This window comes from Orcinus orca, chromosome 4 (assembly GCF_937001465.1).
Source record: "Orcinus orca chromosome 4, mOrcOrc1.1, whole genome shotgun sequence".
Classification (NCBI taxonomy): Eukaryota; Metazoa; Chordata; class Mammalia; order Artiodactyla; family Delphinidae; genus Orcinus; species Orcinus orca.
Genome location: NC_064562.1, coordinates 117,004,412 through 117,030,046, shown reverse-complemented (window position 1 = coordinate 117,030,046; position 25,635 = coordinate 117,004,412). Strand labels below are relative to the sequence as shown.

The 25,635-nt window shown below is 42.9% G+C and overlaps 1 protein-coding gene across 1 annotated transcript in view; it reads right to left on the bottom strand.

Moving 5' to 3' along the window:
- SLC2A9 (solute carrier family 2 member 9) overlaps positions 1-25,635 on the bottom strand; it is a 183,907-nt gene that overhangs the window by 130,221 nt on the left and 28,051 nt on the right. The window contains 1 exon segment of the mRNA XM_049709448.1: positions 14,943-15,067. Within this exon segment, the coding sequence (XP_049565405.1) occupies positions 14,943-15,067 (125 nt within the window).

Below are 25,635 nucleotides of genomic sequence, written 5' to 3'. Positions count from 1 at the left end.
CCTCCAGAAGGGACCAACCCTGCAGATACCTTGATTTTGGACTTCTGGCCTCCAGAACTCTGAGAGCATAATTTCTGTTGTTTTCAGCCCCCCCGTTGTGGTTTTTGGTGACAGCAGCCATAGGAAACTGCCCTACCTCCTCATGGAGGCCTTCCCCCGTCAAAATCAATCCCTCCCCGTCACTCCTTATCTCTCCATCCTGTCTTATGTTCCTCATGACACTCAGTGCTTTTTGAAAGTATCTTGTTCGGTATTTACAGGGGACCCTTGAACAGCATGGCTTTGAACCATGCAGGTCCACTTATACTCACATTTTTTTCACTAAATACGTACGACAGTGCCACACAATCCGATGCTGAATTCGCAGATGCAGAACCACATGTATGGAGGGTCGACTGTAAAGTTGCGCGTGAATTTTCGACTGCACTGAGGGTCGGCACCGCTAACCACCGCGTTGTTCAAGGGTCACCTGTACTTGTATATTGTCTGTTTCCCCACTTCCAGCCACAGAAAATTTCCTTCGGAGAACAGCGCCAGACCCTGCACACGTGCTTGATCAAAGTCTATTGGGTCCCCAAGGCACTTTCACTCTACCGTTATTTATTTAACCAAGGCTGCGGTAAAGGTGAGGTTGCTGGGGTCGCCGGTGCTTGGGAGTTGCAGACCGGCAGGCTGGTGCGGTTATAATTGTGGTCTATGGGAACAGGCCTCAAAGGCCAGTCCTACAGGGGCTGCAGACTCCAAGTGCACAGAGGGCAGAGTGCCTCTCATCTAAAACATCAACAACAGTTCCAATCTACCGAGCAGTTCACAACTTCCAGAACCACTTTACAGTCTTCCGCTTCCTCAGGGTACGTGGCCTGATACAATGAAAGGAGCAACTGGGGATAGGCTCCCTCACACAGAGCTAGCCTAACTTCCAGATTCCTCCTAGAGTCCAGTTCCAGAAGTAGCATTTTAGCCCATACAAAGCAGAAGGGATTGAGGGAAAATATTGTCTAAGGGCACTCAAAGATGTTGCAGGAAATACTCCAGGGACAACTGGATAATTGCATTTTTCTATGGGGTTGCAGAAAAATTTGAGTCCAGTCCAAAACTAAGCGTTTCACTGAATATAAACTTAAATTTGAAGATTAAAGTATGACACACATTTTTAAATCGCACAAATAATATGTGTGCAGTTTGATGAATCATCACAAAATGTATACAGCTGTGTAACCTCCACCCGGGTCAAGAATCAACTTACGGACTTCCCTGGTAGCGCAGTGGTTGAGAGTCCTCCTGCTGATGCAGGGGACACGGGTTCGTGCCCCGGTCCGGGAAGATCCCACATGCTGCAGAGCAGCTGGGCCCATGAGCCATGGCCACTGAGCCTGCACGTCCGGAGCCTGTGCTCCGCAACGGGAGAGGCCACAACAGTGAGAGGCCCACGTACCGCAAAAAAAAAAAAAAAGAATCAACTTACAAGACCAATACCCCAGAAATCCCCCATGCTGTGCTCCCTCAGAATCACTATCCTTCCCCTCCTTCCCAAAGATCACCACCAGCCTAACTGCAATCACCAAAGATTAGCATATGGAATCAGAGAATATGTACTTCTTTTATTTCTTGCCTCTTTTGCTGATATTATGTTTGTGAAATGCATCAGTGTTGTAGCATGTAGCTCTAATCTGTCTGTTTTCATTGCTGTGTAGTATTCCAATGTGTAAGTATTCCACAATTTATCCACCCTACTATTGATGGACAGTTTGGGGTTAACACTAATAGTGACCCTATTTACAACAGCCAAGACATGGAAGCAACCTAAATGTCCATCGACAGATGAATGGATAAAGAAGATGTGGTACATATATACAGTGGAATATTACTCAGCCATAAAAAAGAACAAAATAATGCCATTTGCAGCAACATGGATGCAACTAGAGATTATCATACTAAGTGAAGTCAGAAAGAGAAAGACAAATACCAAATGATATCACTTACATATGGAATCTAAGATATGACACAAATGAACTTGTTTATCAAACAGAAATTGACTCACAGACAATCTCTTTAGAACAGACTTGTGGTTGCCAAAGCAGGGTTGGGGAGGGATGGATTGGTAGTTTGGGACTAGCAGATACAAACTATTAGATATATGCATAACTGAGTTGCTTTGCTGTACACTGGAAACTAATATAACACTGGAAATCAACTACGCTTCAATAAAATAAAGTTTAAAAATACTAATAGCGCCCCATAAATATTCTTGTACAAGTCTTTTGGTGCACATGTATGGATAACCGAAAATGTATACATATATGACTGCAAAATCATTGTTTTATAATGATATTGGCCTTTCTTGTAAAGCTCCTACTAGGATATACAATCAAGGATACATTCATTTTATAAAATGAGTTGGGGAGTGTCCCCTCTGGAAAGGATTGTATGGTGTTAGTGTTCTTCTTTCTTAAAGAAGCCATATGGGCCTTGCATTTCCTTTGTTAAAAGGTTTTAAATTACATGTTCAACTTATTTAATAGAATACGACTATACAGAAATTCTATTTTTTCTTAAGTCAGTATTGGAAGTTTTTTCTTTCTTGGCATTTGTACATATATCTAAAGTTTTCAAATATATTTTATAAACATGTTCATGATATATTCTTATGTTTTTAATGCTTCAGGATCTATCCATTCTGATCTTACGGAAAAACACAAACGAACTTTTTGGCCAACCCAATAGCATTAGTTATCAATTCCTTTTCTCTCTTTTTATAAACAGTCTTGCAAGGGGTTTATCAATTTTATTAATCTTTTCTAGAACTCACTTGTCTTTGCTGATGTTCTCTAATGAAAATTCTTTTTCTAACTTCTTTGAGATGGAATATTAGATCATTGATTTTCAGCCTTTCATGTTTTAGACTATATGCATTTGAGGTTATAAATTTTACTCTAAACACGGCTTTAGCTGTATCTGACAAAATTTGATATGCCTTATGTGGTATTTTCATAATCATTTAATTCAAACTACTTTAAAATTTCCATTGTGATTTCTTTTTTGTCCCCTGGTTACTGAGAAGTACACCTCACTTACATCTTAATTTCCAAACATATGAGGATTTTCTACTTATATTTCCGTAATTAGTTTCTTTCGTGCAAGTGTGCTAGGGATAAATTTCATTAGCTTTTGTTTGACTGAAAAGGTGTTTTCATTTCACCTTTATTTTTGAAAGATATTTTCACTGGTTGGAGAATTCTAGGTTGGCAGTTATTTTCTTTCGGCTCTTTGAAAATATCATTTTGCTGTTTTTTTGTCTTCCATTGTTTTTGTTGAAAAGCCAGCTTTCCATTTTATTCTTACTTATTTGAAGGTAACATATCTTTTTATCCTGATTGTTTTTCAGAATAACTTTCTGTTTGCCCTTGGTTGTCAGAAGTTTTACTAAGCTGTGCAGAGTTGTGGTTTTCTTTGTTTTTACCCTACTAGGGATCCATAGTGCTTCTTGGACTTGTGGCTTTTCATCAGGAAAAAAAAAAAATGTTGGCCATTATCTTCCAAAAATTGTTTTTTCTCCATCCTCTGCCTACTCTCTTTCTGATTTTCCAATTAATGTATGTTAGACATCTTTACAATTTCCCAGACATTTCTTACCCTCTTTTCTGTGTTTTCATGCTTCAACCTGGATGCTTTCTTCTGATCTTTGATGCTTTAGTTCCCTGATTCTTGCTTTGGGTGCATGCTATCTGTTGGTAAAACCATTCATTAAGTTCTTGCATTTTTTGCATTTTTCAGTTTTTGTATTTTTTAGTCCCAGAATTTCGATTTGGTAAGTCAAAACATAGCTACCATTTCTATGCCAAAATTCTTGACGTTATCTCTTGATTATCTGAACATATTAAGCATAATTATTTTAATGGCTGTGTCTAATACTGCTATTTTCAGAATCACTATCAGTTTATTTTTGATGTTATTTCTCTTGGTTTTCTCCTTGTATGTCTGGCTACTTTGGATTGAATATCAGAGTGTATATGAAAACTGCAAAAATAATTTGAGGTTCTGGATGTATGCATCTGGCAGGGTGAGAGGCTAGAGGCATGAGCAATCCCAGCTTACCACAAATCCGTTGGTGACTGAAGTGATTTGAAGATCTGGTCTAGTTATGATTCACTCTTGCTCCTATGGTGTAGCCCTGTGGTGACTAGCGACCTTCCTATCTGTCAGGAGTTCAACTCCAATTCCTCCTCCTCAGCCCCATGAATCTGTTGAAAGGTCTACTAAGCATCTCAGATTCTCAGCCATCATTCTGGAATTGGGAGATACCTCTAGAGGAAAAGTTGTCCCAAATGCAGGGCTTACCTCTCTGGGTTTCACTCCTTTCCCAGATTGTGGTCCTATAAGTACCCCCATGCCTCAGTAGCTGTCTGATACCTTTAAACAGATGCTTTTTCTAACCATTTTATTCTAAAAGCAGAACTCTCTCTTCCTCCCTCCCTCCCTCCCTCCCTCCCTCCTTCTCTCTCTCTCTCTCTCTCTCTCTATATATATATATATATATATATATATAATATATATGGCAAAGAAATGGTTTGTTCTCCATTCAACAAATATTTACTGAGTGAGTGTATACTGAGAGGTCGTCATTGTTAGAAGCCAAGGCAATGGCAATGAATGAAACAGGTAGAAAAGCCTTGCTGTCGTGTAGTTGCATCTTGGGGAGGGAGGTACTGGAGGGAGGCTGAGCATAAGCATGAAGAGTGTGCTGCCTGCTAGATGGTGATAAGAGCTCTAGGGAAACATCAAGCGGGGAGGGAGGACAGGGATGCCCGGGGTGGGGAGAGTTGCAGTTTCACATAGGGTGGTCCCTGAGGCCACATGGTGGTGGTTCAGAGAGGGAACGGGGCAGCGGGGGGGGGAGACCATTTAGGGCCTGGCTTACAGGCCAGGATGTGTTTTATTTCCTTCTCAAATCTATTTATTTAACTTAAAAAAAATGAGTCCATTTAAATATAAATAATGTAATCATTGCACAGGAAAAACAGAAAGAGAAAAGTCCTGACCCACATTATCCCTCCGGTTCCTCTAAGCCGAGCAATTTAGGAAAAGTGTGGAGTCAGGCACACCTGGCTCCCACCTTGGCCCAGACACAGCTGAACTGTGAGACCTTGGCAAGGTACCCCCTGAGGCTCCATCTCCTCACATGCAAATGCAGGTAGAGCTCTGAGTCCAAGAGAGTTGTGCTTTTGAAGGGAAACACACACACGGACACAGAGACACACAGAGACAATCATACATAGAGACACACACACAGACACACAAACACACAGACACACACACAGACATAGACACACATAGACACACACACCTGTTTAGTACCTGAATGTTGTTAGGTAGATGTCATTATCTCTACTTTATGTGCAAAAGAGGCTTTTCTCAGGCCACTGGGCTAGTCAGTAGAAAGGCTAGGACGAGAATCCATTTCTTCTGAGCACCTTACCCTCTCTTTGTCATGTTACAATCTGACTCAAGTCATAATAATAAGTTAATAATATTATTAGTGTTTTTGTTGGTTTCCTATTGCTGCCATAGCAAATTGCCATGAACTTAGTGACTTACATTTATTTTCAGACAGTTCTGCAGGGCATGAGTCCAAAATGGGACTCATGGGTCCAACATGGGCTAAAATCAACATGTTGGCAGGGCTGTGGTCTTTCTGGAGGCTCTAGGGAATAGTCCGTTTTCTTGCCTTTTCCACCTTCTAGGGACACCTACACTCCTTGGCTCATGGCCCCTTCCATCCTCAGTGCCAGCAACTGCGTCACTCCAGTCTCTGCTTTCATCATCTCGCCTCCTTCTCTGACTCTGGCTCCCCTCCTCCCTCTTTCACTTACAAGGACTCCTGTGATTACACTGGACCTGCCTGGAGAATCCAGGATAACCTATTCATCTCAAGGTCCTGAATTTAATCACATCTGCAAAGTCCCTTTTGCCATGTAAGCTAACATATTCATGGGTTCCAGGGAATAAGATGTGAACACCTTTGGGAGCAGTAGGCAGAATAATGATAAATAATAAATCATTTGCTTGTCAGAGTGGTGCACACCATTGCTGGGAGCTTGCGGCAGAGGTGGCTGGGTAAGTCCACACATGATATACATGGGCTGACCCCACCAGCCAGGAGGGCCAGTGTTTCTGCCCTATGCCTTTATTTCTCAGTCTCCTATACTGTGGTGTTGTTTAATTAGTAGACGATAGAGCTACATGTGGCATGTGAGGTCTGGAAGCCTAAAGAGGACATTCATGGTAGTAGCTCTAAGGGGAGAACAAAAAGGAGCCAGAGCAGATTTTTAGAGCTGGTGGAAACCTCAGCTACCAGAGTTCATTCTCCTTATTTTCTAGATTACATCACTGAGGCCCAGAGAGGGGAACTGATGGCCCCAAGGTCACCTGGCAAGTCAGTGGTAGAGCCAGAACTTGAAGTCAAGTCCTTGACCCTGATTTCATGTCCATGCCATATGATTCTCTAAACGCTGCTGCTTGAACTTGTCCACTAGAGAGCACTTAATGCAGCAGATATGAACTTGTCACTGGAGAGTTCTTAATGCAGCAGACTTGGGCTTGTCCACTGCAGAGGTGCTAATGCAGGAGATGTGGGCTTGCACCCCTGGGAGTGTGGACAGCTCTGGGAACGCTGTGGCAGGAGCCTGTCCAACACAATCATCCACAACCACAAAACACCTCTGCACTCTTTTACCTTGACTTTACAATCAGCAAGGATTTGCCCTCCAACGCCATGCTTCATCATGTTTGTTTCAATGTAAAAATAGTGTGTTTATTTTTGCTCCAAGCCTTTTAGAAATAGGACACTTCAGTCCGATGTTTTCTGCAATGGTTCCAAATATTCCCCCCGAGAACCTGGTTTGAGCAGCACAGCCACCTGAAAATCCTCCAGGCTTCTCATTTGGTTTTAAATTATTTATTTCAAGAAGGGCAGCAATTCACCTCATAACCAGCAATTTTCTTTCTTTCTGACCAGTTGCCTCACCTTAAATGCCCTCACATCTGTCTCTGTGCTTTGAGAGGGTTTGGTGAGAATAGATGACACAAAGCTTCCACATCTTGGCTCAACTCCAAGAGGCCACATTCCAGAAATCAGGAGTGCATTTTATCCCCACCTGTTGATTTTACTTTTTTTTCTGTTTCTTTTTGAAAAGCTCATAGGACAAATGGTCTAAAAGACGTTTGTCTTGAATATGCGGTTTTGTAAAAATGGCATCTCTCTTTGAATCAGCTTATTTTTTTTGACATCTTTATTGAGGTATAATTGCTATACATTGTTGTGTTAGTTGCTGCTGTATGACAAAGTGAATCAGCTATACATATACATATATCCCCATATCCCCTCCCTCTTGCGTCTCCCTCCCACCCTCCTTATCCCACCCCTCTACGTGGTCACAAAGCTCCGAGCTGATCTCCCTGTGCTATGCGGCTGCTTCCCACTATCTATTTTACATTTGGTAGTGTATATATGTCAATGCCCCTCTCTCACTTCGTCTCAGCCTACCCTTCGCCATCCCCGTGTCCTCAAGTCCATTCTCTACGTCTGCGTCTTTATTCCTGTCCTACCCCTAGGTTCTTCAGAACTCTTCTTTTTTAGATTCCATACATATGTGTTAGCATACAGTATTTGTTTTTCTCTTTCTGACTTACTTCACTCTGTATGACAGTCTCTAGGTCCATCCACCTCACTACAAAAAACTCAATTGTTTCTTTTTATGGCTGAGTAATATTCCACTGTATATATGTGCCACATCTTCTTTATCCATTCATCTGTCAATGGACACTTAGCTTGCTTCCATGTCCTGGCTATTGTAAACAGTGCTACAATGAACACTGTGGTACATGACTCTTTTTGAATTATGGTTTTCTCAGGGTGTATGCCCAGTAGTGGGATTGCTGGGTCATATGGTAGTTCTATTTTTAGTTTTTTGAGGAACCTCCAAACTGTTCTCCATAGTGGCTGTACCAATTCACATTCCCACCAACAGTGCAAGAGGTTCCCTTTTCTCCACACCCTCTCCAGCATTTATTGTTTGTAGATTTTTTGATGATGGCCATTCTGACTGGTGTGAGGTGATACCTCATTGTAGTTTTGATTTGCATTTCTCTAATGATTAGTGATGTTGAGCATCCTTTCATGTGTTTGTTGGCAATCTGTGTATCTTCTTTGGAGAAATGTCTCTTTAGGTCTTCTGCCCATTTTTGGATTGGGTTGTTTGTTTTTTTTGATATTGAGCTGCATGAGCTGCTTGTAAATTTTGGAGATTAATCCTTTGTCAGTTGCTTCATTTGCAAATATTTTCTCCCATTCTGAGGGTTGTCTTTTTGTCTTGTTTATGGTTTCTTTTACTGTGCAAAAGCTTTTAAGTTTCATTAGGTCCCATTTGTTTATTTTTGTTTTTATTTCCATTTCTCTAGAAAGTGGGTCAAAAAGGATCTTGCTGTGATTTATGTCATGGAGTGTTCTGCCTATGTTTTCCTCTAAGAGTTTTATAGTGTCTGGCCTTACATTTAGGTCTTTAATCCATTTTGAGTTTATTTTTGTGTATGGTGTTAGGGAGTGTTCTAATTTCACTCTTTTACATGTAGCTGTCCAGTTTTCCCAGCACCACTTTTTGAAGACACTGTCTTTTCTCCACTGTATACTCTTGCCTCCTTTTTCATAAATTAGATGACCATATGTGCATGGGTTTATCTCTGGGCTTACTGTCCTGTTCCATTGATCTATATTTCTGTTTTTGTGCCAGTACCATACTGTCTTGATTACTGTAGCTTTGTAGTATGGTCTGAATTCAGGGAGCGTGATTCCTCCAGCTCTGTTTTTCTTTCTCAAGATCATTTTGGCTATTCAGGGTCTTTTGTGTTTCCATAAAAATTGTGAAATTTTTTGTTCTAGTTCTGTGATAAATACCATTGGTAGTTTGACAGGGATTGCACTGAATCTGTAGATTGCTTTGGGTAGGATAGTCATTTTCACAGTGTTGACTCTTCCAATCCAAGAACATGGTATATTTCTCCATCTGTTTGTATCATGTTTAATTGCTTTCATCAGTGGTTTATAGTTTTCTGCATACACGTCTTTTGTCTCCTTAGGTAGGTTTACTCCTAGGTATTTTATTCTTTTCACTGCAATGGTAAATGGGAGTGTTTCTTTAATTTCTCTTTCAGATTTTTTGTCATTAACGTATAGGAATGCCAGAGATTTCTGTGCATTAATTTTGTATCCTGCTACTTTACCAAATTCATTGATTAGCTCTAGTAGTTTTCTGGTAGCATCTTTAGGATTCTCTATGTATAGCATCATGTCATCTGAAAACAGTGACAGTTTTATTTCTTCTTTTCCAATTTGGATTCCTTTTATTTCTTTTTCTTCTTTGATTGCTATGGCTAAAACTTCCAAAACTATGTTAAATAATACTGGTGAGAGTAGGTAACCTTGTCTTGTCCCTGATCTTAGAGGAAATGGTTTCAGTTTTTCACCACTGAGAATGATGTTGGCTCTGGGATTGTCATATATGGCCTTTATTATGTTGAGGTAAGTTCCCTCTATGCCTACTTTCTGGAGTTTTTATAATAAATTGGTGTTGAATCTTGTCAAAAGCTTTGTCTGCGTCTATGGAAATGATCATATGGTTTCTCTCCTTCAGTTTGTTAATATGGTGTATCATCTTGACTGATTTGCATATTTTAAAGAATCCTTGCATTCCTGGGATAAACCCCACTTGATCATGGTGTATGATCCTTTTAATGTGCTGCTGGCCTCTGTTTGCTAGTATTTTGTTGAGGATTTTTACATCTATGTTCATCAGTGATATTGGCCTGTAATTTTCTTTTTTTTGACATCTTTGTCTGGTTTTGGTATCAAGGTGATGGTGGCCTCATAGAATGAGTTCGGGAGTGTTCCTCCCTCTGCTATATTTTGGAAGAGTTTGAGAAGGATGGGTGTTAGCTCTTCTCTAAATGTTTGATAGAATTCGCCTGTGAAGCCATCTGGTCCTGGGCTTTTGTTTGTTGGAAGATTTTTAATCACAGTTTCAGTTTCAGTGCTTGTGATTGGTCTGTTTATATTTTCTATTTTTTCCTGGTTCAGTCTCAGAACGTTGTGCTTTTCTCAGAATTTGTCCATTTCTTCAAGGTTTTCTATTTTATTGGCATATAGTTGCTTGTAGTAACCTCTCATGATCCTTTGTATTTCTGCAATGTCAGTTGTTACTTCTCCTTTTTCATTTCTAATTCTGTTGATTTGAGTCCTCTCCATCTTTTTCTTGATGAGTCTGGCTAATGGTTTATCAATTTTGTTTATCTTCTCAAGGAACCAGCTTTTAGTTTTACTGATCTTTGCTATCATTTCCTTCATTTCTTTTTCATTTATTTCTGATCTGATCTTTATGATTTCTTTCCTTCTGCTAACTTTGGGGTTTTTTGTTCTTCTTTCTCTAATTGCTTTAGGTGTAAGGTTAGGTTGTTTATCTGAGATTTTTCTTGTTTCTTGAGGTAGGATTGTATTGCTGTAAACCTCCCTCTCGGAACTGCTTTTGCTGCATCCCATAGGTTTTGGGCCATGGTGTTTTCACTGTCATTTGTTTCTAGGTATATTTTGATTTCCTCTTTGATTTCTTCAGTGATCTCTTGGTTATTTAGTAGCATATTGTTTAGCCTCCATGTGTTTGTATTTTTTACAGTTTTTTTCCTGTAACTGATATCTAGTCTCATAGCATTGTGGTTGGAAAAGATACTCAGCTTATTTTTAATGAAGGAAATTCAGAGAGCAACCAGTTATGTGTAACTAGTAAGTGTCACCTCCCCCAGAATAGCTAGACAAGGAAAGCAGCAGGAAAGAGGTTAAATGGGTAAAATACAAAGCTGCCAGAAAGAGAGACTTCAGTGGCCTCCATTAGAAAAGGAATTTTAGATGCTCCCATCTCGCCACCCTTTCTCCTGAGCAGGCAGTGTCTTCGAAACCCGACCATCGGTCCAAATCCTGGATCTGCATCGTATTAACTAAGAATAAAAATGATAGCAACAACAATAATGGCAACGATATCATTATTGGTGTTGGGGGAAGGTAATGGGGGCTGGAATGTACTTGTTTTGCACACACAGCATACCATTAAGTTTTGCATTCCCTAACAAGGGAAGCTTAGGAGTATTCCCCTTCCCCAGATGAGAGAAGGGGGCTAAGACAGGGAGGCAGACTGCTGCTGTGTGGTCTCCACTTTGTCCATGCTCCCTGAGTCCACATCCTTGGGTGGTTAGATGCCTCTGACCCTGACTCTGCATCCGGTCATGGGACTCACCTTGGCCAGTGGGACTCTGGCAGATGTGTCCAAGCAGACTTGATAAGCGCTTGCACACTGGGACTTGTTCCTCTTGCTGCTCATTGGAACCCTGAAAACCCCATGGAAGAAGCTGGGTCACCCCATCTGGGGGTGAGAGACCACGTGGAACAGAGATGAGCCAGCCCTCGGGATCCCAAGACCCGCTCACCTGCTGGCAACCAAACATGAGCCTGAGAACATCCAAGGTCATTCAGCCGCTGACTGGCCCGCAGCCAACCTCAGCCATAGGAGAGAGAGCCCAGCAGAGCCCAGCAGGGCTGGCCCAGGTTAGAATTGCCCCACCAACCCTCAGAACTGTAAGCTCAGCAAAAGGATTATTGCCTTAAGCCATTATGTTTTTGTTTTGTTTTTTAATGCAGCAAAACCTAACTGATGAAGTTAACCTTGGTAAGTGTCAGAACCCAGGCCGGCTTAACCCATAGCCCTCACCCTTAACCACTTTACTGTCCCGTGTTTCTGAGCCTCAGGGCCCTCGTATGTAAAATGACAACAAAACAGCGTTTCACTGAAGTACAGTTGGCTTATAATATTATATTAGCTTCAGGTGTACAATGTAGTGATTCAGTATTTTTATACATTACAAAATGATCACCACTAAGTCTATTTATGATCTGTCGTTATACAAAGTTATTGCAATAGCACTGACTATACCCTCTATGCTTTACATTCCATCCCATGATTTATTTATTTTATAACTGGAAGTTTGTACCTCTTAATCTCTGTCATCTATTTTGCCCAATGCCCCACCCCCTTCCCCTTTGGCAGCCACCCATTTTTCTCTATCTATGAGTCTATTTCTGTTTTGCTATGTTTGTTCATTTGATTGTTTTTTTGCTAGATTCCATGTATAAGTGAAAAAATACAGTATTTGTCTTTCTCTGTCTGACTTAATTCACTTAGCATGCAACCCTCTGGCTCACAGGCCATAAAAAAAACTGTCTACAGGCCAAATTTGTCCCAAGGGACGTAGTTTACCAAATCCTGTTCTTTTCTAATATAAGCATGAAAATTCATAGCTTTTCCTCTAACTGCATCCAACAAATTTTGATATGCTGTATTTTCATTATCATTCCGTTAAAATATATTTTTTAAATTTTAATTTGTTTTTATTTTTGGCTGCGTTGGGTCCTTGCCGCTACACACAGGCTCTCTCTAGCTGGGGCGAGCGGGGGCCACTCCCCATTGCGGCGCACGGGCTTCTCACTGCGGTGGCCTCTCTTGTTGCAGAGCATGGGCTCTAGGTGCTCGGGCTTCAATAGTTGCAGCACGTTGGGCTCAGTACCTGTGGCTCCCGGGCTCTAGAGCGTAAAATATTTGTAATTTCCCTTGTAACTTCCTCTTTGACTCATGTAATACTTACAGGTGTGTTTTTATTATTTTCCAAATTTAGGGGGGGTTCTTAGATATTGTTTGTGATTTCTAATTCAATTATACTGTGGTCAGAGAATATATTTATATGATTTCAATAAAAGATTTCAATCTTTTCAAACTTATCGAGGCTTGTTCTATGCCCAGCTTTTGGTCCGTCGTGGTGAATAAACCATGGCCGTTGAAAAAAATATATATAACAGCCTTTCAGCATTAGTGGGAGATCAAAGGTGATGAAGTTCATGAACATGATTGGTCAATTAGAAAATTCTACATGAACACCAGCCAGTATTCTCTCCAGTTAATGTTCTTTCTACAGGCTTCTCCCTTCTACTTGAATAGTGAGAGTTTGAGGTATTACAAAATCCTGAATTATTTCCTGCCAGCAAAGCAATGAAAATAAATGAAGTCTCTTCTCCCTGACCTCCTATACGGCCTCTTACTCTCATGCTCTCCCTTGTCATTCCCGTCACTCACAACGCCTGGTGCCCTCAGCTTATAAAAGATGGAGAAGGAAGGGAACTAGCCCTTAACGACTTCATACAGGGTTCCAGCAGCATTAGGCAGTGTATGTATACACACACACACACACACACACACACACACACACACACACACACACACACGTCTTCATGTCAGCCTTTTAACAGCCCTCCAAGGTAGCTATTGTTATCTCTATTTTACAGATGAGGAAACTGAGGCTCAGAACCATTCAGTAACTTATCAAAAGTCAGTAATTGGCAAATAGCAGAGGTGGGATCCAGTCCCAGGGGTTTCTAATCCTCAAGTTTGTGATCTTTCCACAAAGGCCTGAAAGTAACATTCTTCGGATTTGCGTATTTAGAAAGAAAGCAGGGTTGGCTTGTTGGTTTGACAATATATTTTGAGTCTCCTACTCTCACAGGCCATGGCCAGAATCAGGCCATGTCTCACCACTTCCACCGCCGCCATCCTGTCCTACTCATAGCTATCACCCCGGGGCGGATGGCCTTCTCACCCCACTCCTGCCCTCCCCCTCCCTTCTCTCTACACAGAAGTGGGAGGAATCTTATTGAATCATAAACCAACTCTTGTCACATTTCTCTCAACCCTACCCCAGCTCCCCATCACACTCAGCACAAATCCGCAGTCCTCACTGTGACCTACAAGGTCCTGTGGGATCTGACTGGCCCCTCTTCAACTCATCTGCATCCACTCTCCCCCTGGCTCACCAGCCTCCACCACACTGGCCTCCTGACTCTTCTTTGAACTTGCCAAGCATGCTTCCACTTCAGGGTCACTGTCCTCTTCTCTCCGCCAGGTACACAATTCCCACAATATTCATTTGTTTCTTGCCCTTGGTTCATTCCCGTCTCTGCTCCTTTGTTTCCTCCTCCGAGCAGCCTTCCCTGAGTCCTATTTAAAATAGCCCTTGCTATCTTCCTGTGCTGCTTCTTTTCCTCCTAGGGCTTACTATTATCTACCTCATATATCTAATTACATATCTGTCCACCCACTAGAACGTAAGCTCCAGGTGTAGGGACTGGGGGTCCTGTTCACCACTGTGTCCCCAGTGCAGACCACAAGGCACAGCATGTACTCCGTAAATGCTGCTTGGTGAATAAATGAAAGAATGAATGAGGGACTTCCCTGGCGGTCCAGTGGTTAAGACTTCATCTTTCAATGCAGGGGTGTGGGTTCGATCCCTGGTAGGAGAGCTAAAATCCCGCATGCCTCAAGGCCGAAAAACCAAAGCATAAAACAGAAGCAATATTGTAACAAATTCAATAAAGACTTTAAAAATGGTCCAAATCAAAAAACATCGTTAAAAAAAAAAAAAAAAAAAAAAGAATGAATGAGTCAGAGACCCAGACAGGAACATAATCCTCATAAAAACTCCCTGGAAACCACAGACAACTTGGAATATGAATTTTACGGTGACGATGACAAATAGAATGCGTGATGTGCCGAAGACCATCCAGGTCTTTGGAGTTGGTTTGGGTCCGTCCCAGTCAGTGCTTCTCCATTAGAGGAGCATCGTGGGTGGGTGGTCCATCCCATGGGACTGCCCCACTTTATGCAGGGTTCTTGTGTTCTCGGTCTCTGCCAATTCAATATCAGTAGGGATGCATGTGACAGCCACAAGTACCCCTCACATTTTGAAACACGCCCCAGGAATGTGTTACTGTCCCCTCTCCTGCCACGGTGAAGGCTCACCTCCATCCACGCCCATGATGAAGCATCCCAGGATGAGCATTTCAAAGGCTCCTGCTTGGAGAGAACAAGCCATCAGCAACAGGGCGGAAATTGCACACCCATTGTTGACCAGCAAAGTGAATTTCCTGGAAGAAAAGGAGGGGTTTGATGAGGCTGCCACTGGCCTGTGTATCCCCAGAACAGGATCCAGACCCCCCCCACCCCCATTGCCACCTTTGGCCATATGACCCTGAGCAAGGAACTTCCTTCCTCTGGGTTCATTACCACGGTTGATTAGGTCACCTCCGAAGGCACTGAGAGCCCTGATATTCTACGAGTCTCCCTGTTGCAATCTTTTATCTCATCGGTTCTAAGACCTTCATTTAACACTACAAAGTCAAAATGCGTCTTACAATCCATGAGTCAGATGTCAGGCAGGGAAATGAAAACTACTCTAGTTAGTTTCACAGAGAGAATTAACACAGGGAACTGGTTAAGGTCACTGCTGGGGCTGGCAGGAAATTCAGGCAAACTAAAGGAAGCAAGTCCCTCCTCTTCTAGTGCCCCTGTGGCAAAGGGCAGGTGAGGCTTGCAGGTCTCAGCCCCTGCATCACAGAGCAGAGCACAGAGGGTACTTTGGGAGCTGGGAGCAATAGCTTGTTAATTAGCACACCTACAGCATCCTATGACTTCAGCTGGCATAGTTTTTCTCCCTCCCTCCCTCCCTTCTTCCTTCCTTCCTTCCTTCCTCCCTCCCTCTCTCCCTCCCTCCCTTCCTCCCTCCCTCTCTCCCTCCCTCCCTTCCTTCCTTCCTCCCTCCCTCTCTCTGTTTTTCTCTTTCTTTCTCTCTCTCTCTCTCTTTCTCTGCAGTTCATGTAACAATGCTTCTTATACCTAACTATACCTAACTATAGCATGAAGCATGAGGCTGAGCTAATCCCCTCAAACGAGGTCAGCCAAATTCCTTTGGCAAGTCTTACTATTCATTGCTCCTTGTTAGGACCACTGCCACTGTTTTATATGAATATATAACATATTCCTAAGACCTCACAGTTGAGAAGCATAACTTATTTGGAGGCCCGGGGACCTGGGTTCCTGCACCAGCTGTCTCTTTTATGACCTAGGGGACTTCGTACTTCATTGCTCTGTGCTTTCCTTGCCTCATCTGCAAAATGATCTTAATAGCTCACACTGATTGAACTTTTGCTATATGACAGACCCCATTCTAAGCATTTTACATGAGTAGCTCATTTACTGCTCAAAAGGACCCTATGAAGTAGGTACTATTCTTATCTCTGCTCTATAGATAAGTTAACTAGGACACATAAATTAGGCACTTGTTTTAGGTCATACAACTAATGAATCAAGTAGCTGGGGAAACAGCCTCTCACAGGATACTTTTTCCCTAAAGACTCAATGATTTAACAGTATTAAACTGTTTTAGAAATTGTAAGAAGCTAGGGCTTGAAAGGGAACTTCGTTATTACTTGTAGGAGTTAGCTCTCTTAACTTCCGGGCCAAAGTTCTTTCTACTATTTTTGATTTATCTCAAGCTGTTCATTAAATTTTTTTCCCTTTCCTACAACTTCTTGGAGAACCCCAAACTTAGTGAATTTTGCAGCTCAATTCAGATGGTATAAAGCCTGCTCATTGCAACTTCTTCTATAACAGCAAATGATTGAAAGAACCCAAATGTCCATTAATAAGGGGCTATTTAAATAAATTATGATACATATATAATGTGGCATATTATGCAGACATTAAAATAGAGGTAGCATTCTATATTCTGATATGGAAAAATCTCAAAGATGTATTCTTAAGTGCAAAGAATAAGATACAGAACTTTATGTAGAATATGCAACAACTTATGTGATAAAATGTGTGTTTGTGTGTGTGTGTAGAGATAGGCACAAATCTTGGAAAAGATACACAAAAAGCTGGTAACACTGATTGTCTCCAAGGAGGAGACAGAAGACAGAAATAAAAACGAAACTTTTGACTTTAATTGGTCCTTTTGAAAGTTAAGTCACATGAATGTATTAATTATTAAAAAATAAATATGATTTCAAATTAGTCTTTCAAAAGATTAATTTAACTGGACCTTATCATGGCGAAAAAATGTGATTTAGCAGAGACTTAAAACAAAAATTCCAATCTAGAGTAACCTCCCTTATTCTGATGCCGAAGGTCACAGCCTCAGGATTCAATAAAGATAAGTCTGAACGCACTAATTTCTGTTATTGGTGAAAGCTCAAAGCAGGATGCGAATACCCTGCACCCCATGGCACTGCTCCATGTTCAGTTCTCTGAGGAACTACTGTGTCAGCCTTGCGAGGAAAGCGGCGCAATGGTTGGAGGGAGTGGCAGGAAGACCTGGACCCTCCTCACAGAAGCTTTCACTTGGGTTCCACTCATCATGTATTTAGTGAGTGCTAGACACTGGGTCTACCCCAGGAATATGGGAGTCATCTCCGTCCTCCCCATCATGGGCTTTAGAGCCTAGTGAGGAACACAGACAGCAAATAAGTCACACAAGTCAATTAGTGACCATTTGTGACTTCTATAAGTAAAGATATAGAAAATATGAGATTGTATAACTCAGAACTGTGCCCACCATTTGCCTGTTTGTGCTCAGCTCCCTTCTTTCTCTGCCTGACTCTGTTTCAGGGGGAACTACCTTTCCCAGGCTCCCTTGCTTCTGGCTTCCTGGGAGGATTGGCCAATGAGAGGCCGGATGTCCATCTAGAGGGCGGGGAAGGGGAGAAGCAGGGTATTTCCCCCTCTCTGTGATCCATTCCAGCAGCTCTGTGTCTTCTCCTCTGCCCTAGCCATCTCTCTGTAGTCCCAGCAACCTGCTCACTAAAGTGTGGCCCTGGCTTTTAAACCCAGGAATGCTGCTTCTCCCTTTTGGACCTTCCATCTCATGGGTGATAGCAGCTTGTCTGTAAAAAAAAAAAAAAAGATTTCTACAACATGCCTAAATATTCTCCGTGTAGCTCCACCTCTGGGTCTCAGTTCCCGCCTTGAGGCCACATAGGATAAACCCCTGTTGCTGTAGAGGCTAGTGTAAGGTAAGTTTGTGAAGAGATTGTTGAGGGAGGAGAGGCAGGAGGGGGATGCTGTGGCCAGATTTGGAGGGTTCTTGGATGTTGGACAAAACAATACATTCTATAATCTGTAGACAATGAGAAATAAAGGGCTTGATTAGGAATCAATACCTCAATTCCTATCCCCAGACAATTTGTCCACTGCCCTACTTCAGTGAAACTGGACATTGGATACTAGGATGATATTAATGATATCCATAAAAATAATGCTAGCATTATTTAGTGGCTCTCCAGTCTGGTTGCGCATCAGATTTCCCAATAGCACATACAAGTATGAGATCCTTGGGTCCACCTCTAGAGAATTGTCATCCTTGGGGCAGACTCAGTGTGATGCCTTTAGTATAGTACTAAGAAAGAGCATGGCTCTTATGTAAATGATTTCATCTCATTTCGTCTTTAACACTTGTAGTTATCAGTGTTAACGAAATCATCAGTTCACAGAGGAGGAGGTAAGGACTACTTCCTCCCCCACCACCAAATTCACCCACCTACCTGCATTGGATGAAACTGCCCCAGTGATGTAAGGTCTATCAGTGTCATTGTGCATCCCTACCCCAGTGAAGGATTTGTTCCCTCTCTACTCAATCATTCCCATATAAACACATCTAAATATTGTCTCTCTTGGTCCTCATCCCTCTGCTCCTCGTCTTGGCTCCCTTTTAGAGTGAAACTCCTTCATGAACGTTGTCTGCTCATCTTCTAGTCTTTCCTCACCCACACTCTGATTAGATCATTTCTACCACTCCATGGAGATTGCCTTTGTGAAGGTCATCAACAACCTCTACCCTGACAAACAACTGCCAATTCTCTGCCTTCCCCGGTACAACATCTCAGAAGCATTTGATGTGGTTGACCACACCCTCTTTCTTGAAACACAATCTTCTCTGCATATCTGGGATTGCACCCTCTCCCATTTTTCTCCCCACCAGCCTCACCTTCTCAGTCTCTAGGCTGGTTTATCCTCACCTCCCTGAGCCTTGAAAGTTGGGGTGCCCAGAGGTCCGGCTCATCTTTCTCCTAGTCTCACCTCTCTCTACACTCCCTCCCTGGGTGATCCCATCCAGTTCATCCCTCTAACCGATGACAATTCCCAACTGTATCTCTGGATGCAGACTCTCCTCTCAACTCTAGACTTACATATCCAACTGCCTCCTGGACACTTCCACTAGCATATTTAGTAGGTATCTCAAACCAAGCATATTTAAAATAGAATTCTTGAATTCCCACTACTAAATCCCTCCCTGCTCCAAAATGCATGTCAAAGCCCTCTTCCCATAGACTTTTTCATAAAAAATAGCCACTACCTTCTTAGTGGCTTAGACAAATATCTGGGAATACTACTTACATCTTTTATTTTCTTCACGACCCATATGCAATCCATCACTGAGTCCTATCTATACTACTTCCAAGATATATCCCAAATCAAACCACGTCTCCCATTTACAGCCCCACAATATGGCAGTGGTCCAGGCCACCATCATCCTACACTCATAAAAGTGCAATAGGCTCACACACACTCTTGCCCTGCTGGAGTGCAGGGTCCACAGAGTAGCCAAAGTTATCCTCTCACAGCACACACGGACGTACTTTTTCTTACTTAAAACCTGCTAGTGGCTTCCCACTGCACTTAGAATAAACTCTTCACCAGGGCCAATAGAGCCCTGCATGAGATGGCTTTTGCCACATCATCTCATACTCTCACCTTCACGCTCATGAGCCTTCCCACGGTCCCTCAGGTGTGCCAGGCTCCTTCCTAACTCATGGCCCTCATCCTTGGTGCCCCTCTATTCATTGCATGAGTCTTATCTCACTGAAGTGTCAACTCAAATGCAACCTCCTGACACTCTTTGACATGGCTGCTTCCCCCAAATGCAGAGCTCATTCCCCTCTATCCTCTCACCCTGTTCTATTTTCTTCACAGTCCCAACACTGTAGAAAATTATCCTCTGTATTTATTTGCTTTATGCTAGTTGTCTATCTTCCCCTACTAGAATGTAAGTGCTATGGGGTCAGCGACTTTGTCTTGCCACTGTAGCCCCAGGAGCTACACCAGATCCCGGCATATGCAAGTGTCCCAGATATATTTGCTGCATAAATGAAGGGAATGAATCTAGGAGCCAAGTCATGTGGTCCCCAACTTACCCCACGTGGCCCAGCTCTGATCTGCCCTGATTCTCACTTTAGCTTCTACGTCTATGGGCTGGAGAGCTGCTGTTCACCCGAATCCATGTCCAATAATGTTCCTGCTTGGACAGCCCAGCCACATACTAATTGAACAACTCTGGGCAGGTTTCTTACTCTCTCTCAGCCTTGATTTACCCCCCTGTAAAATGGGTATAATAATGTCTATCTTGTAAGGCTTCTAGGAGAATGATTTATGAAAAGTGCTTAGGATGGCACCTGGAACATATTTAGAGCTTCAATTAATTTAAAAAGAAATAAAATAAACCCATGGTGATAGCTAACATTCACGGAGTTCTTATGAGGTGCCAGGCACTGCTTTAAGTGTTTTATACTCACTGAAGACCCTAGAAGTCAAGTAATCTTGTTACCCTATTTCTCACATAAAGAAACAGATCTAGAAGTTAAGTACTTGGCCAAGGTCACGTGCTATTAAATGGGAGATTTGGCATTCCAGGAACCAGGATACTAAGGCCGCTCACAATGGTGGCGGCCACATTTATTCACAGCCATTCACCTTTCAACAATCATTTATTCATTCAACTGGCATTCATTCACTCGACACATGTTTGAGGTACACTGGGTGCTGAGTATCATTCTAGGTTCTGGCACATAGCCATGAACATGGCCAAGCCCCTGCTTCTACGCTCTTCTTGATAAACAGGTAAAAATAAAACATATGTAGCATATCAGATGGTGATAAATGCTGTACAGAAGACGAAAGCAGGGAAGGGAGTGTACTTTTACACAGAGTGGCCAGGGAGGGCTTCCCCAAGAAGGTAACACCTGACCACAGACTTAACGACAGTGCAGTGCGTGATTTGAAGAAAGAGCAGACGTGAGCCATATGGACACTGGGGTACAGCAATCCTGGCAGAGAAGAGCCAGATGTGGGCTATTTCAGGAACATCAGTGAGGCCAGCATGGCTAGAAGCATCGAAGAACCAGAGAGCAAGCAGTAGAAGGTGAAGGTGGAGGGGAGTGGCAGAGAGCTCATAAGGGGTTTGTACGCCACCAAGAGAGCTTGGGTTTCTACCCTGAGTGAGACAGGCAACCACTAGAAGATTCTAAGGAGAGAAGTGTCATGGCCTGACCACTTAGCCTTCTGTGTCAACCCTGGGCTGTAGGGGTAAGTGTGGGAGCAGGGAGACCAACTGGGAATATTGCAATAGATCAGGCAAGTGCTAATAGGAATTTGCACTGGGATGGTAGCAGTGGAGGGAGTGAGCCAGTAGCGGTGGAGGAGTGCCAGATCTTGGCATGTTTTGAAGACTGAGCTGGTGGAACTTGTTGATTGTGATACATAATAACAAAAATATACACAATCTTTGTCCCTGGTTTCCAGCTCACAGTTCCTGAAACCCGTGGAAATTCCCAAGTGATAAGAGCAATGAGGGCATCTTTTGTTATAATATTTAGTCTCTTGTACTCTGTTCCTGAAATTGCTTCAGAGGCATAAAGATGAAATAGATATCCTGTTATTCATAACAAGCCCCTTTTCACCACAACTGGGTTTATGTCAATGAGGTGACTTTTGGAAAGGAGCTAAGGGTGGGGGATTGTTGCCAGTGGAGCCAACCTTGTGATCAGAATGTTGAGACTTTCAATGCCATCCCCAACCTCCAGAGACAGGAGAGGGGCTGGAGATTGAGTTCAATCACCAATGGCCAATGACCTGAGCAACTGTGCCTATGTAATAAAGCTTCCATAAAAACACAAAAGGACAGAGTTTGAAGAGCTTCCAGGTTGATGAACATGTACAGATTTGGAGAGAGTGGTGCACTCAGAGAGAGCATGGAAGCTCCGAGCCCTTTAGCAAATTAATCAAACTGGAAGAGGGGGGTCATTGGAACCTCTGACTTATAGCCATTGGGTCAGAAGCACAGCGGACAACCTGGACTTGCAATTAGCATCTGAAGTTGGGGCGGGGGCAGTCTTGTGAGACTGAACCCTTAACCTGAAACCCGAGGCAGGGGGTCGTTGGAACATCTAACCTATAGCCAGTTGGTCAGAAACACAGGTGACAACCTGGGCTTGTGACTGGCGGATGAACTGGTGGAGGGGGCAGTCTTGTAGGACTGAGCCCTCAGTCTTGTAATCTGATGCCATCTCTAGGTAGATCGTGTCAGAATGGAGGTGAATTATAGGACACCCAGCTGGTGTCTGGAGAATTGCTTGATGGTGTGTGGGAACTCCCTCCCCGCCACACATGTTAGAAACTGGGGTTCAGAACCCAAAATACTGATGAATTGGATAGAGGTGGAGAGAAAGAGAGGAGCCAATGATGACTCCCAGGGCTTTGATCTGAGCTCCTGCACTAGATGTGATGATGTATTTTGTGCTATGCAGGGGATGTTAAAATCACATTCAAGTCTGATTTGAAACATTTGCAGATTGGACTGCACACCCTCTAAGCAAGTTCATCATATTAATATATTCCTTCCCAAAATAACCCCCAGCATGACAGTGTCCCAGTGAGGATAGAAACTTTATTTGCAGATAATTCACAAAGCTGACTCACTCAGGTTCAGAGATGGGGATTTTAATCAATTGTGTTTCCATATTTTTCCCAGGCATGACATGCAGCAGAACAAGGGGGGCCAGTACCATGCCCAGCGCCCCCTGGGAACCCCACTGCGGACACCGGCTTCACTGTTTTGAGCTTCTCCAGTGGTGAAGAATCTCCCCAGTGCAGCCCAGATCATCAGCTCTTGGCAGAAGAGGTCAAATTCAAGGAAGAGCAATAGGATAATGAGGAGATTGAAGCCCATATCCTTGAGAAATGGCCAAAGGGACTGGGGACATTTAGCCTAGACAAGAGAAAGCTCAGGGAAAGTGTGAGAGCTGCCTTCCACTATGTTATGCTTTAACAGGATAGAAAGCCCAGAGATAAACCCACGCACCTATGGTCACCTTCTCTTTGACAAAGGAGACAAGAATATACAATGGAGAAAAGACAGCCTCTTCAATAAGTGGTGCTGGGAAAACTGGACAGCTACATGTAAAAGAATGAAATTAGAACACTCCTTAACACCATACACAAAAATAAACTCAAAATGGATTAAAGACCTAAATGTAAGGCCAGACACTATAAAACTCTTAGAGGAAAACATAGGCAGAACACTCTATGACATAAATCACAGCAAGATCCTTTTTGACCCACCTCCTAGAGAAATGGAAATAAAAACAAAAATAAACAAATGGGACCTAAGGAAACTTAAAAGCTTTTGCACAGCAAAGAAAACCATAAACAAGACAAAAAGACAACCCTCAGAATGGGAAAAAATATTTGCAAATGAAGCAACTGACAAAGGATTAATCTCCAAAATATACAAGCAGCTCGTGCAGCTGAATATCAAAAAAAAAAAAAAACAACCCAATCAAAAAATGGGCAGAAGACCTAAATAGACATTTCTCCAAAGAAGATACACAGATTGCCAGCAAACACATGAAAGGATGCTCAACATCACTAATCATTAGAGAAATGCAAATCAAAACTACAATGAGATATCATCTCCCGCTGGTCAGAATGGCCATCATCAAAACATCTACAAACAATAAATGCTGGAGAGGGTGTGGAGAAAACAGAACCCTCTTGCACTGTTGGTGGGAATGTAAATTCATACAGCCACTATGGAGAACAGTATGTAGTTTCCTTAAAAAACTAAAAATAGAACTACCATACGACCCAGCAATCCCACTACTGGGCATATACCCTGAGAAAACCGTAATTCAAAAAGAGTCATGTACCAAAATGATCATTGCAGCTCTATTTACAATAGCCAGGACATGGAAGCAACCTAAGTGTCCATCAACAGATGAATGGATAAAGAAGATGTGGCACATATATACAATGGAATATTACTCAGCCATAAAAAGAAACGAAATTGAGTTATTTGTAGTGAGGTGGATGGACCTAGAATCTGTCATACAAAGTCAAGTAAGTCAGAAAGAGAAAAACAAATTCTGTATGCTAACACATATATATATGGAATCTAAAAGAAAAGAAAACTGGTCGTGAAGAACCTAGGGCAAGATGGGAATAAAGACACAGACCTACTAGAGAATGGACTTGAGGATGTGGGGAGGGGGAAGGGTAAGCTGGGATAAAGTGAGAGAGTGGCATGGACATATATACACTACCAAATGTAAAATAGATAGCTGGTGGGAAGCAGCTGCGTAGCACAGGGAGATCAGCTCGGTGCTTTGTGACCATCTAGAGGGGTGGGATAGGGAGGGTGGGAGGGAGGGAGACACAAGAGGGAGGAGATATGGGGACATATGTATATGTATAACTGATTCACTTTGTTATAGAGCAGAAACTAACACACCATTGTAAAGCAATTATACTCCAATAAAGATGTTAAAAAAAAAAAAAAAAAGAAGGGACAAACCATGGCTTGCTGGAGAATCTGACTGAGGATCTGATTTCAAAGTCCGTGTGAGTTTCCCTATGGGTTCCCACATATTTTCTCTGCTCCACTCTGGAGGGAAGACCTAGATCCAATGATATGTGAAAGAGGCCAATGTGAGTGCATCTGAAGGGACATTTGCATCATCGGCTCTGTCAGGTGATGGACCGACGCCTCTCAGGAAGCACTGATGATGAGGACGATGGGATGATGAAGATGCTAGTGAACCTAAGTTGGATGCCGGCTCTACGTCAGTGGCTGAGATGAATGCTCTACATCCGTCATCCCATTTAATGTTCACTACCATCCTCCAACGTGGCTATGACTTTATCTTCACTTTACTGTGAACTAAGTGAAGCCCAGAGAGTTCAAGGAACTCATCCAGGGCCCCACGAGCTGTGAGCATCAGAGCCCAGGTCTACAGCCGGGCCTGTAGCCAGGGTCTGTGCACCCACATGGTCACCGTCCAGTCTCACGAGGGAGGAGGGTTCTGTCACTAAAGCCCGGTAAGCAGAGGATAGATGACCCCAAATGAGGGGCAGGGACTCAATCAGAATTCTTTTTGGCTCAAATTTTCCAAGCTAGAGACTCCAGGAGACAAGGAACCTGCATCCCTGAGACCACATAACGGGGGTGGCTCAGCTCCAGAGACGGTTTCAGGTCCCTTATGCTCCCATGTCCTCATTCCTCTCCTAAATCACAGATGAGCCACATGCCTCAGCCAGGATCAATCCCATTCCTGGACCTGCTGGTGACAAGGACCACCTGACTCCAAGGACCCCCAGCTCCACCCAAACTTCCCTCCAAGTCACCCATCTGGGCCCCTTTCTTTGGATCCGATCCTAGCCTTAGACATTGAGCCAGCCTCCTCTTCCTCTGGGACAGCCACCATCAGAGACAAAAAACGAGGCATCAGGATGCAGTTTCCATCCACACCACATCATGGGAAGAGTGCAGCCTTGTGGTCTAACAGACCTGTGTCTGGATCAGGTCAACCCCATTCTTTGTCACCAT